At 45.9% G+C, this 17,621-nt stretch overlaps 1 protein-coding gene across 1 annotated transcript in view; it reads right to left on the bottom strand.

Moving 5' to 3' along the window:
* Nucleotides 1-17,621, bottom strand: part of Lin54 (lin-54 DREAM MuvB core complex component) — a 56,633-nt gene that overhangs the window by 11,115 nt on the left and 27,897 nt on the right. The window contains exon 5 of the mRNA XM_032916254.1: nt 3,787-4,003. Within this exon, the coding sequence (XP_032772145.1) occupies nt 3,787-4,003 (217 nt within the window). The remainder of the gene's footprint in view (nt 1-3,786; nt 4,004-17,621) is intronic.

The following is a 17,621-nucleotide window of genomic DNA, read 5'->3' on the forward strand; positions in this document are numbered from 1 at the left end:
CTCTGGAGGCAGAGGCAAAGTCAGATCCATGGATCTCTGTGAGTTCGGAAGCAAGCCTGATTTACATAATAAGCCCCAGGCCAGCCAGGGCTACAATAAAAACCAAACAACAAAAACCAAGAACACCTCCACCACCAACAAAATGGTAGTTACTGGTCAAAGGTGCTTATTCCCCCAGCAAATGTAAATCTGAGGAGAGTGATCCCCCAGGGGAGGGCCTATCTGCAGGTTCAAAGCTTCCCACTGAAATCCTTCAGCCTGCGCTCAGAGCCATACACAAAATCCAGCACAAATGAACTGCATTTACGGGTTCAGCTAAGCACACCATTCTGTGCTACTACGTTTAATTTCTGTGTTTTTCTTTAAGCTAGAGAAAAGGTCACGTTGGCATGACTAAGTATTTAAAGAAGACAACAGGGCAAGAAGGCTAAGAGTCTGAGTTCCTGGGCTGACAGTGGCTCAGAAGGTAGCAGAGATCCCACCCAGGAGCCAGTGCTCGTGAGTGTCAGCTTCGTCACTGCTACAAAGACCAACGATATGGTAGGCAGCGCTCCAGGAGACTGTGGTTCAGAGCTCTTGCTCTCAAGGCTACACTGTTGAACACATTAGGCAAGTGCCCAAATAAGGGAAAATAAGTCTTTAAAAGAGACTTGCACAGTTTATGTGTGCATTTATGCATGTGCACCAAAGCATGTCTGGTGCCTACGGAGGCTCAAATGGTGTGTCACATCCCATAAGACGGAGCTACAGAAGGCAGCTGTGTAGCGCTGCAAATGAACCCAGGTCCTCTGCATGAGCAGCACATGCTGTGGGCGCTGTTGAGTCATCTCTCTAACCCCACAGAAATACTGAGAGAGAGAATCCTGCAAGTGACTTTACAGGGACTAAGGGGTTACATTTATCAGTGTGTGTGACAATAATTAAAAAAAATAGAGCTCACAAATTTGAGAGAACAAGGGGGTGTGGGAAGGGTTGGAGGGAAGAAAAGGCAGGAGTATAATGATATGATTAGATTTAAAATTTCAAGAAATAAAACATACTATCAAAGAACATAAACTGCCTTGAGATTTCAGAGAAAGTACATGTTTTGGCAGAAGATGGGAGTGTGGAAAGTACACAGGACACCGCAGTACCATGTGGCAGTGGTGGGGCCTCACATGCTGTGACAGCACACACACTGCGTGCGGCAGGGCCTCTCTGCAGACAGAGCACGAGACGTGGGAACTGCAAAGCATGTTCACATGTGAGTGAACACACAGTCTAGGGCCACCCTAGGGTAAAGTAAACACACACACACAAGGAGGTAAGTTTCCAATACTCTGCGGAGTGACCTGGAATATTAAGGCAGAAATGCAAACATTTATTCTATTTGCTATTTGTTTTGTTTCAAAGAGTCTCTCTACATAGTTCTGGTTATCCTGGGCCTCCCTATGTAGACCAGGCTGGCCTTGAACTTACAGAGATCTGCCTACTTCTGCTTACCCCAGTGCTGGGTTTACAGGCATGGGCCATCATGCCCAGTCTGTATTTTTAATTCTATAGGCAATGAGAAGTTCTAGGGTGATCCGAGGTACTTATATATTACTTAAACACCACAATGGAAAATTTATTTGGTAGCAGTATCTAAAAATAAAATCCAACTCAAGTTACAAGAACCAACACAAGGCAGAAGAGCGGAAGTATGAGAGGTGGGCGGCATGGGGCAGGTGGAAGAGCACGCCAGAAGTCACTACCCCCTCCCACCTCACCAGTGAGTGCTGGAACCGTGGGTAAAAAGGAAAAGGCTAGTCATCGCAGGCTATAAGTGAGGCTTGGGTGGGCTGTCCTGCAGAGGACAGAAGTCTGGTGTGGAGAAACAATGGAGAAACTTAGGTAAAGGGATGGCAAGAGGCTAACGAACTCAGTCCAGGGCCCATTGAGGAACGTCTGAAAACTGCTTACTGCCATCTCCACAGCCTGGACGGACTGGGCTGGGAGTGAGGAAGGTAGGAACCTGGGTTTCACTTCTGTGACAGTAAAGCCAGGAACTTGATCTCAAAGAAAGACAAATATTGGGGGGAAAATTCTAAACAATAAATGAAATATTCCTCTTTGTATAAAAAAAGACCATCAAGATATCAACAGGATTCTTTCTTTCTTAAACTTTTGAGATTCTGGCAAGCTAGTAGCTTAAAGGCAGAGCCACGAGTGTCCAGGTGACAGCTGTACCCAGAGGTTGCTAGGAGAGCAGTGGCCGGTGGTGACTGCATGGCTCTGGCTGGGCAGGGAGACAGCTGGCTCCGAGAGTAAAGCACTTCCCCAGAAGCATGAGCGCCTCAGACCCACACAAACAAGGGCAGATGCGGTGTTGTGCCTTGTCCTAGCTCTCCTAGAAAAATGGGAGCCGAGACAGGAAGCCTGGAAGCCCTAGGAGCAGCTGTCGGCTGGCTGAGCAGTACACCAGCCTCCAACATACTGAGAGCCGCCACGCACGGGGCTCCTCTGACTCCCACGTCTGCTCTGTACTCACATGTGTGTGCATGCACCAAGATAAAATAAAGTGAATTCAAAGGTGCACATAAAGTATTTCAGTAGTTATCATAAAATCCATAAACTAAATGTAGTGGGTTGAATAAAGATGGCCCCCAGGCTGAGATAGTTGAGAACTTAGCCATCAGGGAGCGCAACGCTGAGAAGATTAGAAGGACGGGGATGCAGACTTCTTGGAAGCCACACCCTCTGCCTGCAGACCAGGACGTAGCTCTCACCTCACTACTCTACTACTGCTTCTCCCCACTGTGGTGGTAATGAAGAGACTCCCTGAACTCTAAACCCGCTCCAATGGATGCTGTCCTTACAGGAGTTGCCACGGTCATGGTGTCTTCACAGCGACAGGACAGAGACCAGGATGCAATGACACTGGATTTGAAGTTCCTTGAGCCTGACTCTTCCATTCACTTCTGCAGTGTGAATTTTGCGCTGTTTTGTGGTACTGGGGATGAAGCCTACAGCCTTGCTTACCTGTAAGGTGAGCCTCTAGCACTTAGCTTCCCACTCTCTGCTCAGTTTGATGCTGTTGCAACCTCCCAAAGACAAGCAGGGTCTAAGCCATAGGCTGCTCTGAACCGTGTTCTGCTCAACTTTATGAAAAGCAGCCAAGCCTGACAACACTTACATATGTGTGCATGTGCATTAGGACACAGGGAGGGCTGGCTGGCTGTGGCAGTCTCTCCTTGGAGGCTGGCCTTGAGACTGCCATATAATGAGAATTGTGACCCTCTGCTCCTTCTCTATCCACCCCCCAAGCACTGGGTTTACAAGGTACACACAACCAGACCCAGCGTGGTAATTACGAGTAAACCTAAGGCTCTGTGCACACAAGGCCAGCGCTCCACCTACTGAGTAGTCTTGTCAATTATAATTTTTTTTCTTTTTTTCGGAGCTGGGGACCGAACCCAGGGCCTTGCGCTTGCTAGGCAAGTGCTCTACCACTGAGCTAAATCCCCAACCCCCAATTATAATTTTAAATCATTTGGTTCCAACTGAATCTGTCCCATTGAGATAAACAGTGGGGGTTTCGGCAGTAAAGCAGCTACCCAGTTAACCAATCCTGACGATCACCTGGTATTATTGAGTTAATCAATAGAATAAATCGTAGGTACATACAACTCTGATCTGACTTCTCTGTCTTCTGTAACCACTACTCATCCACACTGTCAAAGAAAGCCCAGAGTGAAAAATGAGCAGCAGCAATGTTCTTTAACGACGCTAAACGCACCCAGCACTGTGGAAAGAACGGTCACAAACCTTGCTGAAGAGGCTGAGTGTTGACACTGGGACTCTGACTGACTGGCGGGGCGGAGCTACCGGCGGTTGTGGCAGTGACGAGTCGGACATAATGAAACTTGCTTCCAGGCACTTGAATGGGCTGGACATTGGGAGCAGCTGCCAGGGGAATGATGGTCTTAAACTGCGACGTGCTCATTCCTCCCACCGTGATGGTCTGCACAGCCGACTTCACTGTCTGTCAACAAGACAAAACAGCACGCCTACTGTTAACTGTTAGCTTAAAACAGTCCTTTAGGTAAGAGAGTGCTCTTTTTCTTTCTTAAAGATTTATTGTGTATAAGTACACTGTAGCTGTCTTCACACACACCAGAAGAGGGCACAGGACCCCATTACGGATGGCTGTGAGCCACCACGTGGTTGCTGGGAATTGAACTCAGGACCTCTAAAAGAGCAGTCAGTGCTCTTAACCTCTCCAGCCCAAGAGTGTGTTCTTAAATCTCATCAACTATATACTTGGAAAGAAAAGAAAAATAATATTCAGCTGGAGCTGGAGAGATGCTGGCTCAAGGGGTAAGCGCTCTCCCAGAGAACCAGAGTTTGGTTCCCAGCACGCATGTGAGGCAGCTCACGATCATCTGAAACTCCATTTCCAGAGGACCTAACGCCCTCTTCTAGCTTCCATAGACACTTGTACTCATATGCACAGACCATCCACACACAACGTACATGCACACACAAATAAAACACACACATCATACACACAGCACACACAAACATAACACACACACACACACACACACACACACACACACACACTTAGTTTGAGGCAGAGCAGGGAAGGGTATATGGGAGGGTTTGGAGAGAGGAAAGGGAAGGGAGAAATACTGTAATTAACATTATAACCTCAAAAGTAAAAGAAAAAAATTAAAACTGAGAACGATATGCAAGATTGCACACCTTGTTGTTGCTGTCTGGTAACATTTATGAGAAAAGTATCATTTTTTTACTCCAAAAATTAAAAGAGAATACAGATATTATTTTATTGAACAAACTATAGCGGTATATTATAAGAGAAAGACCATCCTGTTCTCTTAGCAAGAGAAAGGCTGGGACACTCACCATCCTGCGTCATGATACCAAATACAGTTTGAAATTACCCCAATTTTGGTTGTCTACAGAATAACCAATTCTGGGTGTAAGAAATCTGAGTCAATTTTTTTTTTCCGGAGCTGAGGACCGAACCCAGAGCCTTGCGCTTGCTAGGCAAGCGCTCTACCACTGAGCTAAATCCCCAACCCCTGAGTCAAATTTTAATAATCACTTCAATAATTTCCTTCACCAGATAGTACACTGAGACTTTGCGGGAAGCTAAAGAACATCAGAAGCAGCTGGAAAGCACTTGGTCTCACGAGCTGCCCGGCTTAGATGATTCATGGACATCACAGCCAACACAAGCCAAGGTGAGCGGCATGTAGGTGGGAGACACTGGGCAGCCTCAGCACTGAGAAGCAGAGGCTGGTGCTGAGGTAACACATGGAACGGTAACCTCCTGTAGAATATCATTTCCTAAGAGATGACACACACCCCTCCTCAGTCCAGAGAAAGTGCTCACACAAGACAACTGTCAAATGGCTAAGGATCTAAAGCCTCTCCTCGCTTCCTTCCTATCTCATGGAGACTTGGGGTAGAGCAGGGGTAGAGAACTAGTTTGGCATTTAAGAGGCCCCAGGCTTGATTCTCAGCACTGCAAAAACGAACCAGACATTTTTTAAATGGGGGTGGAGAGAAGAGAGAGAGAGATGTTTAGTTTAGTGGCTGGAAGCACTGGCTTCTAACCTCCCTTTGTTAGGCCTGAGGCCTTCTTCTGGCCTCCGTGGGTACCACAGTGCACACGCATACTGGTGGGCAAAATTCTCTTATGCATAAAAGGAAAATCTTGGCGTGGTGGAGGCTCATGCCTTTAATCTCACTCAGAAGGCAGACATAGGTGGATCTTTGAGTTTGAGGAAAGCCAGGGCTCAAAAAAACCAACCAGAACAAACAAATAGAAGGAAACATTAAAAAACTCAGACCTTGTTTTTGTTTGAGACAGGATTCATTTGTGTAGCCCTGGCTGTCCTGGAACTTATTCTGTAGACCAGGCTGACATTGAACTTACAGAGATCCGCCTGCCTCTGCCTCCCCAGTGCCGGGATTAAAGGTGTGCACCACCACTGCCCAGCAAACTCAGACCTTTTAAAATCTAGTGTTAAACTATTCTGTATCTTAAGCCTCAATCTACCACTCTTATAAGTTATAGATAACTGGCTTTTAATTGAAAACGTCAGCTCTGTGATTTCATACATACACGTTTGTTTACATTTGTCAAGGGCATGTCTGCTGTTGTTATGTATGTGAGGTATGATGCGTATGTTTGAGTGTGGTCACGTGTGCCATGACACAGCTCTGTGGAGGTCAGTGTTGGCCCTGGGGAGCTCTCACACAGCCCGGACGGGCAGCGCTTTAACCCACTAAGCCACATGAGCCGCCCAAGTCAGCTTACGCATCCTACGTACGGTTAAATATTGAGTAAGTCACAAACTGTGGCTCCTATCAAACCATCTGACCTTTTCTGTCACCCTGCCCCCTCCTTATTGACTTTCTTTGGGGCTAAATATTTAAGAGCTTTGGAAAACTTGCTCCGTGGTACGGTCTCACACTTACAGAGTCATGAGCATGCAAAGAAAGATTTAAAAGTACTAATTGGTTACATCTACAAACGTATGCTTACTGTCCTATGTTCTCCATGTTTCTTACTTTACCCTTTGCCTCAAGAATTCACTATGGAATTTCTTATATGTGGGTCTACCAACAGGAAAGTCTAAAAAGGGAAGGAAGGAAGGAAGGGGGGGGAGGGAGGGAGGAAGACAGGCAGGGAGGAAGGAAGGAGGGAAGGAGAAAGGGAAACTGAAGAGCCCTTGTTCCTACCTAACCCTAAACTGCTGAGTTCTTAATCTCGATTTTAAAATTTCTGTTTAAATCTTTGTATCAGGTCTAGGGATACAGTTCAATGGGTGTAGGCTTGCCGAACATATGTAAGCTCCCCACCCACCCCCCGCAAATGGTCCTCTGATTTCCGTGCACACTCCAACACAAAAACAAGTATACATGCACTAAATACATTGTAATAAAAATTAAGCACCAACAATATGCAAATCCAGAGAACAGAAGCAATGGAACCCAGACCTGCAGTCAATTCTTACTGATTTGCTCCTAGTGTATCAAGAAAATGATAGCCTTTCCTTACAGTGACACTGATACATCACATAGTCATGCAGGGCTGGGGGTTGTGGGTGGGAGGGTAGGAGGGTGGAGTTCAGAGCAGAAGCAGCTGACTTAGGGCCACTTGTCAAGATGTGTGCTAACTTTCGGCTTCGCTGTCTGTCACTGCTCAGACCCCTTCATTCCCGTGAGTTGCCCGTCAGAGTCAGCCTTCTGAATGCGAGCATGTCAGACAGTACTGCCTACTCACACTCTGGCCTGTTCTTCTCCATCCTTCCAAGCCTTTCCTCACTCCAGTCACAGTGGCTGTAGGAGGTTCATCATCACAGTCCTTCTCTGGGGCTGACGTACTCAGACCCGCCTTCTCCAAAGTTCACGACTGGGGCTGATGCCATCTGGTTGGTGCTCTCACTCTGTTTTGTGGGGCCCAGGAGTCAAGCGCAGGTCCTCAACTTGGCAGCAAGCCCCTTAACCTGCTGAGCCATCTACTACCTCCTATATCCTTTCTTGAATTTACATGCATATAATTATTTTTAAAATAATGTTTGCACGGCAGTCTTAGTTAGGGTTTTACTGATGTGAACAGAAACCTCGACCATGGCAATCCTTTTTTTAAAGATGTATTGATTTATAGTACAGCTGTAGCACGAGGTACAACCCTGACTATTTTGTGCTCTCAGGAGATTTCACCTCAGTGATGCCGGTCTCTTCTTAAGCACCATTTCTTAGCTCCGACTACCCATGATCAGTTGTCCCAGAAGTCCCTTCTAGTCTGGACTCTACAGCCAGAGCCACATGGCCAAAGCTGCTGAGTTCTGCTGCTTGCTGGGGCTAGAACATGGCCCCCCTGTTCTATTACATTGTCATAGTTTTCTGTTTTCCACCTCCTTCACTGACTCAGCTCTGCTGTCCTGAATCTTGCTCTGTAGACTGACCTTGAACTCAGAGACCTGCAGACAAGGGCAAAAAGCAGCCACATTCTTCACCAAAATCCCACAAAAACAGTCTCCACTCCACATGCTCAAGTTCTTCTCCACTGAAACCTCTTGGGCCAGGGCTGCACAATTTCAGCAACAAAGTCTTTTATAGTCCTACTAGGATTGCCCACTAAACCCCATTTAAAGCATTCCACTGCTTTCCAATTCCAAAACCCCCAAATCCACATTCTTCCAAACAAAAGTATGGTCAGGCCTATCACAGCAATACCCCAGTCCCTGGTACCAACTTCTGTCTTAGTTAGGGCTTAACTGCTGAGAACAGACGCCATGACCAAGGCAGCTCTTATAAAGACAACATTTCATTGGGGCTGGCTTACAGGTTCAGAGGTTCAGCCCATTATCATCAAGACAGAAACATGGCAACGTCCAGGCAGGCAGGAGGAGCTGAGAGTTCCACATCATCATCCGAAGGTTGTTAGCAGAAGACTGGCTTCTAGGCAGCTAGGATGAGGGTCTTAAAGCCCATGCCCACAGTGACACACCTACTCCAACATGGCCATACCTCCAAATAGCGCCATTCCCTTGGCCAAGCACAGACAAACCATCACACCTACCCTCCATAGAGCTTTAGGTTCCATATATCCATGTTTCCCCAAAAAGAGAACCACGTAAGACAGGCATTCCGTGTACACTTCTAAGTCATGAGAGCACTGCCCCGCATCAGACAGGCATTCCGTGTACACTTCTAAGTCATGAGAGCACTGCCCCGCATTAGACAGGCATTCCGTGTACACTTCTAAGTCATGAGAGCACTGCCCGCCTCAGACCGGCATTCCGGGGATCCTTTTAAGTCATGAGAGCACTGCCCGCATTAGACAGGCATTCCGTGTACACTTCTAAGTCATGAGAGCACTGCCCGCATCAGACAGGCATTCGTGTACACTTCTAAGTCATGAGAGCACTGCCCCATTAGACAGGCATTCCGTGTACACTTCTAAGTCATGAGAGCACTGCCCCGCATCAGACAGGCATTCCGTGTACACTTCTAAGTCATGAGAGCACTGCCCGCATCAGACAGGCATTCGTGTACACTTCTAAGTCATGAGAGCACTGCCCGCATCAGACAGGCATTCGTGTACACTTCTAAGTCATGAGAGCACTGCCCCGCATCAGACAGGCATTCCGTGTACACTTCTAAGTCATGAGAGCACTGCCCCGCATCAGACAGGCATTCCGTGTACACTTCTAAGTCATGAGAGCACTGCCCCGCATCAGACAGGCATTCCGTGTACACTTCTAAGTCATGAGAGCACTGCCCCGCATCAGACAGGCATTCCGTGTACACTTCTAAGTCATGAGAGCACTGCCCCGCATCAGACAGGCATTCCGTGTACACTTCTAAGTCATGAGAGCACTGCCCCGCATCAGACAGGCATTCCATGTACACTTCTAAGTCATGAGAGCACTGCCCCGATCAGACAGGCATTCGTGTACACTTCTAAGTCATGAGAGCACTGCCCGCATTAGACAGGCATTCCGTGTAACACTTCTAAGTCATGAGAGCACTGCCCGCAAGATCAGACAGGCATTCCGTGTACACTTCTAAGTCATAAGTGCCCCGCATCAGACAGGCATTCCGTGCACACTGCCCCGCATCAGACAGGCATTCCATGTACACTTCTAAGTCATGAGAGCACTGCCCCGCATTAGACAGGCATTCCGTGTACACTTCTAAGTCATGGGAGCACTGCCCCGCATCAGACAGGCATTCCGTGTACACTTCTAAGTCATGAGAGCACTGCCCCGCATCAGACAGGCATTCCGTGTACACTTCTAAGTCATGGGAGCACTGCCCCGCATCAGACAGGCATTCCGTGTACACTTCTAAGTCATGGGAGCACTGCCCCGCATCAGACAGGCATTCCGTGTACACTTCTAAGTCATGAGAGCACTGCCCCGCATTAGACAGGCATTCCGTGTACACTTCTAAGTGGCAGATAGAGAAACACCAGGCAGGAAGTACCCACTGACCTCTCTCCTTTTTGACTCCCCCACAACTTCTTTCCTGGTACTGGAAGGGCACTGTCTGCTCTTCAAGAAAACCTTGGCTCATTCCCTCAGCTCACATCACCCTAACTCCAAACCCAGTGATCGGTCTTCATCAGGGTTTCCACTGCTGTGATAAGACACTAATCAGAGGCAACTTGGGGAAGACAAGGTTTATGTCACCTTACTCTTCTACACAGTCCACCAACAAGGAAGTGCTGGCAGGAACTGAAGCTGAGAACCCAGAAGCAGGGACCAGGGAAACTGCTTACTTACTGGCTTCCTCCCTCATGGTTGCCTGATTTCTTCTTTTAATTTTAACTTTTCCCTCTCTTATTGAAAATAGTTTTTTTTTCCGGGCTGGAGAGATGGCTCAGTGGTTAAGAGCGCTGACCGCTCTTCCAGAGGTCCTGAGTTCAATTCCCAACAACCACATGGTGGCTCACAGCCATCTGTAATGGGGTCCGATGCCCTCCTCTGGTGTGTCTGAGGACAGCGCAATGAAAATAGATTTTTTTCTCACATAATCTATCCTGATTGCAGTTCCCTTTCCTTCTACCCCTCCCAGCTCCTGTACATCTCCCTCCCACCTAGACCTACTCCCTCTCTGTCTCCCATCAGAGAGGAATAAAAACAGGTTCCTAAGGAATAAAAATAAAATACAACACAGTAAAAATAGTTAAAATAAAACAATAACTATCATCCTAGTGTTGGTCAAGACAGGGGAAGGAACAAGAATCAGAGACCCGTCGCTTCTAACACTCCAGAATCTCATAAAAACACATGTGATGGTGGCACATGCCTTGAATTCCAGCATGTGAGAAACAGAGGCAGGAGGCTCTCTGTGAATTCGAAGCCAGCCTAGTCTACAAAGTGAGTTCCAGGACAGCCAAGGACTACACAGAAAAGCCCTGTCGGGAAGGGGTGGAGTGGGATGGGATGCCAAACTGGAAGCCATAGTAAATATCCAGAGATCCTGGTGCAGACCCATGCTGGCCCTGTGCACTCGGCCTCAAACTATGCGTATACGGGTTTTGGTCATGTTGGATTAGGGAGCCTTGTTTTCTCGGTGTCCTTTACCCCTCTGCCTCCTAGATTCTTGGCTCTTCCAATCTTCCCCTCCTTAGCTTCAGGGGTCCCTGAGCCCTGAGGAAAGGGATTTGATGGAGACATCCCATTTAGAACTAAGTGTTCCAAACATACTCGCTCTGCATAATGTCTGTCTGTGAGTCTCTGTATCTGTTACCATCCGTTTCAAGAGGAATCTTCTCTGATCTTCTCTGATGTCAGCTTCCTTCCTTCCTTCCTTCCTTCCTTCCTTCCTTTTTTTAAGATTTATTTATTTAATGTATAGGAGTACACTGTCACTGTCCTCAGACACACCAGAAGAGGGCATCGGATCCCATTACAGATGGTTGTGAGCCACCATGTGGTTGCTGGGAATTGAACTCAGGACCTCTGGAAGAGCAGTCAGTGCTCTTAACCACTGAGCCATCCCTCCAGCCTCAGCCTGCTTTCTTAAAGCCACCCAAGAGTGGCACTGCCCCAAGAAAACTAGGTCTTCCCACATCAGTCATTAGTCAAGAAAAGACCTTACAGCCAGGCATGGTAACCCACAGAAGGATTCCTGACAGCCCGGTCTACACAGTGTGTTCCAGGACAGGCAGGGCTACATCAAAAAGCCCTGTCTAAAAAATGAAAAAAGAAAAAGGAGAAAACCCTACAGACTTGCCTACATGCCAATCTTAAGGAGGCATTTTCTCAATTTAGATTCTCTCTTCCCATATCTAAGTTCATGTCAAGTTGACAGACGCCAACCAGCGCAGAATCCACTACCCTCTTCTGACCTCTGAGGGCACTGGGCATACACAAACATAAACGCAGGCAAAGCATGACAAACAAAATAAAATAAAGACATTAAAAGAAAGGAGGTTTCTAACTAACGTTTTGATTTAGAGCATGGCACTTGTCAGGGCACAAATAAGCCCCCTGCACTATACTATGTGTGCCATCACCAAACAAACCACCTAGCGGCACCAAGAACCCCACTTGCAGCTTCAGGGTCTCTCCCTCCTTCCACTGTGCCTTGGCAGCGTGGATGACTTCAGTCCTCGCTATTCTGCTTGTATCCAGTTATGTCAACTACCAACTCAAGCTCGCAGTATTTCCCAGTGTCATCAGAGCACACACAAAACCGCAGACCTTGATGGCCACTGACAACCACAGCACACAGTTTCCTCTAACAGGCAGCCAGCCCTCACCAGTGTGTAAGCTCCTAGCCCTTTGCTTAACAAAGGACAATTACCCATGCGAATGTAGCACTTTAGTGTAAAAATATAATTACAAAGGCCATCTGCTGCTTTCCTAAATATCCGTGCTTTCCTCTACTTCCTAAGCATAGAGTCAGATGCATCTCCATTCCTCGTGGAGTAAAATAAAATAAAGTGACTGCACGGAAGGGAAGTACTCTGAAAAAGCCTTCCTACCTACATGCCTTTCCTGTGTCTTTTTCTCTTTCAGTCCGCTGGAAGTCTGGAAGCCAATTATAGATTATAGCCTAAGGCTATTTACTAGTCTACTAAATAGTAGCATTTAAAAAATAAATGAGAGCTGGAGAGATGGCTCAGTGGTTAAGAGCACTAACTGCTCTTCTAGAGGTCCTGAGTTCAAATCCCAGCAACAACCTGGTGGCTCAGAACCATCTGTAATGGGATCCAATGACCTGTTCTGAAGACAGCGACACTGTGCTCACATATGTAAACATAAGCGGCTACATCATTTTTAAAAGTATATCCAATTAAACGTGAGAGCCATCTTCCTCCCTCCCTTCTCTGACAAATGTCTCACTAGTAGCCCAGACTGGCTTTGAGGGCAGAATCCTCCTGCCTCAGTCTCCAGGAGCATCAGAGTAATTGTAATGTTGATAATTCACTGATTCTCTATTGTATTATTTGAAACACAAACTATGCATAGCAGCAAACAATCAGGGCTGGGGACTTAGCTCAGTGTAGAGCACTTGCCTAGCAAGCGCAAGGCCTTGGGTTCGGTCCTCAGCTCTGAAAAAAAAAAAAAAAAGACAAAATAGCAGCCAAAAAAGAAAATGTATATATTGTCTTTTCCTCTATAAACTTGCATTTGAATTCTATAGCCTCTAAAAGGATTTATTGTGCCATTGATCCCAGAACTCAGGAGGCAAAAGCAGGGGTCTCCATGAATTCAAGGCCAAGATGGTCGACAAAGCAAGTTCCAGGACAGACATAGCAAATGAAAGCTTGATCGTCACACACACACACACACACACACACACACACACACACACACACACACACACACACACGGAGGGGAAGGAAATTCCTCTAGAACACTTCCATACCTTCTTTAGTTTTTCAGATCCCTGACTAACCTGGTCTTAACTTTGTGGCAATCCTTCTGTCTCAGCTTCCAGGTACTGTGAAGCATTTTTTTTTTTTTTTTAACATTTAGTTATTTATTTGCGTGATGTAAACACATGCACATACCATTACATGAGTGCAGAGGTCAGAGGACAGCCTGTAGAAGTCAGTTCTCTCTTTCTCCCAAGTAGGTCCTGGGGAATCAAACTCAGGTTGTCTTGGTAGCAAAGACTTTTCCCTTCGGGACAATGGTCCTGGCCCCAGTGATAAAAGATGTATTCATTTTGAGACAAGGTTTCACTATGGAACTGCTCTGGCTGACCTTAAACTCACCATGTAGATCAGGCTGGCCTCCCACTCACAGAGCTCTACCTGACCCTGCCTCTAAAGGACAGGGATTAAAGACAGGCACCACCATGCCAGGAACCACTTTCCATAGTATATTTACAAACTTTTTTTTTATGACTTTTGATATGCCTAAGTTGAAATCATTTCAAAACAGTTTGATATAATCAAAACAAGTTTTACTATAAGCCTAATGGTAACCACAAAGCAATACTCTTCAATAGAGACCAAAATAAAGAATCAAAACACATTACTAGAATAAAATACTTCACCAAAAAAGAAGAGAATGAGAAACAAACAAACAGAAACAGAACAACAAAACAGGTCACCTAAGTGTACCACCTTAAATGTGGAAGTGTCCTACTGAGGTGACTGACTGGACAAAAAGCCAAGGCCCAGCTGCATGCTGCTCGGAGACCCTCACAAAGGGCAAAGGATGATATTCCAAGCAAGCACCCCCCAAAACAGGAGTAGCCATATTTATATTGAGTAAAATAGATTTTAATTCAAAAATTAGGAAAGAGAAATAAAAGACACTGTCTTAAGACCAAGGAGTCAAAGGGATGAAGTGTTAATTCAGCAAGAAGAAAACAATTATAAGTATATACAATTATAAGTAATACAGTGTCAAAGCAGGAAGAGACAGATGCCAGTGCAATGACAGTGAGGGACCACAACACCCTACTGCCAGGGATGTGCACATCATCAGACAGAAATCCCAGAGAAGCATCAGTTAAGCTGCACCCTAGATCAATCAGACCTAACAGACACCAACGGAACATTTCCCCCAGACTTGTAAATTGCATGTTCTTCTCATTACCGTGTACATTTTCTAAGACATGTCATGTAGTCCTGAAAATACAGCTCAACAAAATGTAAAACCTGAAATCATACATAGAATCTTTTCCAACCTCAATGCAACAAAACTAAAAATCTGTAAGATAATAAAACTTTGGAAACTATACAAATACATGGAAAAACTTAAAACTTATTCTCTCTCTTTTATTTTATTTTTTGAGGTGTTCTTACTACTTACTTAGTCCAGGCTGGCCTTGAACTTCTCTATCCTCCTGCCTCAGCCTCTTAAATATAGGGATTACACACAGGTGTGCACCACATCGGCCTAGTTGTTCTGAAATAACAGATTATAGAAACCAAGAGGAAATACTATAAGTTGTTTGAAAAAATGAAAATGGAAATATATCACATCAAAAACCTGGAACGATCTCAAACACACAAATTATGTTACATTTTAAGGAGCCAGAAACACAGAAAAAACCAGACCCTAGGTTAGGAGAAAGAAATATCAAAGATCACAAGAAAAATAAATGCATGAGAGACTAAAAGCTACAAAAGTCAATTAAAAAAAAAAAAGAGCTGGTTTTTCTTTTTAAAAAATTTGATACATGGGGTTGGGGATTTAGCTCAGCTGTAGAGCACTTGCCTAGCAAGCGCAAGGCCCTGAGTTCAGTCCCCAGCTCCAGAAAAACAAAACAAAACAAAAAAAAAAATTTGATACATGCTTAGCTAGAGTAAGAAAAGATGACTCAAATAAAAGTAGAGTCAGAAGCGGAGACACCTGGGTGTGGTGGCCTTGATCCGGGCACTCGGGAGGCAGAAGCAGGAAGGTCAACACCAGCCTGGTCTACACAGCAAGTTGTAGGCTGCCCTGTCTCATAAAAAAGGAACACAAACCCCTTCTGGGCACTGTGCCTCATGCCTGTAACTCCCAACACATGGAAGGAGGTCCAGGCTAGCCTGGTCTACAGAGTAAGACTTGAAAGAAGCCAAGAAGCAGACAAGTGGGCAGGGTGGCTCAATGGGCAAGGGTGCTTACCCAAAGTCTGACGGTCCGCGGTCATGTCCAGGACCCACACGGAGGGGAGAAGCACCGTGTGGTAAGAGTGAGGCCAGCCCAGGGGGAAAGCAGTGACTACACCACATCACAGACACAGGAGGGACCTTAGTAACTGTTATCAACAACTGTACCATGAAACCAAAACAACTGGTCAGAAACCCAGGCCCTGAGCACACACGCCTGCGAGGAGGGAAAGACTCATGACAAGCCTGAGGCTGAGTCAGTGTCCCCATCAGCACTGCATCGGTCCTCTGTCTCCCCATTAAAGGATCAGATATTTTTCCTGCTAAAACAATGAACTAAAACATTTGCAGAACACATCAATTTTGGTTAAATTAGTAGAAAAAAATATAAAAGAATTATTGGAAACTTACTCTATGTGGCCAATATTATTCTGACACACAAAAAAATAAGAATACAACCAAAAAACAAAAGAAAAAAGAAAAAACCTGTAGACAAGTATATTTGACAAACAAACATGCAAAAAATCCTCAACAAAATACTAGTCCACTGAGCAAGGTCATTACTACTGTGTCTGTCGGCCGAGTGTGAAGCCGGACTTCCATGCCCACAACCACACAACATCCACAGCCAACTCCTAAAAGCGCTGTTAGAGCTGAGAGAAGAGGACTGTCAGGAGTGGGAGGCTAATCCTGGCCACACAGAGCTCCAAGACAAGCTGGACTGCAGAATAAGGTACAAAGGACAGCACGCACATCAGCAAGTAGAGTGGAGCCAGCCGCCTGCTCACCCCGACGGATAAGAGAGCTTTATGAAACTCAGTAACGCTTTGTGATAAAGCTCTCAAGAAGTTACAGAAGAAACAGAATCATAGGAGATCATATTACACACAGAAGGAACATAATCATGTGAGACCATATCCAAAAGCCCAAGAGTTAGCATTCTACTCATGAGGAAGAACTTTCTAAAATCTCAAGAAAAAAATGTTCATTTTTACTACTTTCTACTCAATAAAAGTACTACGAGTCTTATACAGATCAATCAGAGAAGAGAAAGACACACTATTGGTACTAGAAAGGTAGGTGACAGCTATCACACACGGAAAACCTAATGGTAATCAACAAAGTCAAGCTAATAGTTAAACCCACAGTGCTGCTGGAACTGTCTGACAGATATCAGGAGATCCATCACACAGCAGTCACCAACACAAACTCACAAAACCAAACCCCACAATACTGATACATACACTTAACCAGAAAAGTGAAAGGGCTCTACAATAGAAACTAAAAAACACTGATTACATGAAGCCGGGTAATACAGCTCGGAGATAAAACACAGGTGCAGAGTATGTGATACCTTTGGTTCAATTCCCAACACCAAAAATTTTTAAATTAGGAACAGGGACAGACAGACAGACAGACACGCACACACATCTTTCTTTCAAAACATGAATCCCAAGCTCATGTCTACCTGAGACTTGGGTGACCTTGAACTTGTGGGCCACCAGCCCCCACCTCCCCGGGGGCTAAAGACTGAATCTCATGTGGGCTTCCTGTAAGCAAGGCGAGCACTGGATCCAACAAGCTACATCCCAGTCCTGCAACAAACACCACAGCATGCAAACCACATGTCCAGTCAGTGTGTGAAAGGTAGCCTGACTTCGGTGACCCCAGGCGCTCACTATTCGGTGGTATTTTATAGTATGCTGTGCCAGGAAACGTTCCTGAACCCCAAGAGACCAAGAAGCCCATTCCCATGCAATCCCATTAGGGTCTCTCTATTCAAGCTCTAGCCTGGGCTCCCCACCAACCCTGACACAGCAGGAAGGTGGAGCCCTGAGCCTAGTTTCAGGCAAGCATTTATAGAGGCAAGAAGGGGGTATGTAGCCTGGCACACATCTGATTGGGGGGCTAGTACGACTTGTAACACAACTGGCTGGTGCTGGGAGCCAAACCATAAACTTCACTTCTGCTTTCCTTCTGATTGGTGGTGGTTAGCAAGTGAAGAGTCAGGGGCAGGCCTGTAACCTGGGGGTGCAGATTTGTTGAAGGA

Source organism: Rattus rattus, chromosome 11 (assembly GCF_011064425.1).
Source record: "Rattus rattus isolate New Zealand chromosome 11, Rrattus_CSIRO_v1, whole genome shotgun sequence".
In the NCBI taxonomy this organism is placed as follows: domain Eukaryota; kingdom Metazoa; phylum Chordata; class Mammalia; order Rodentia; family Muridae; genus Rattus; species Rattus rattus.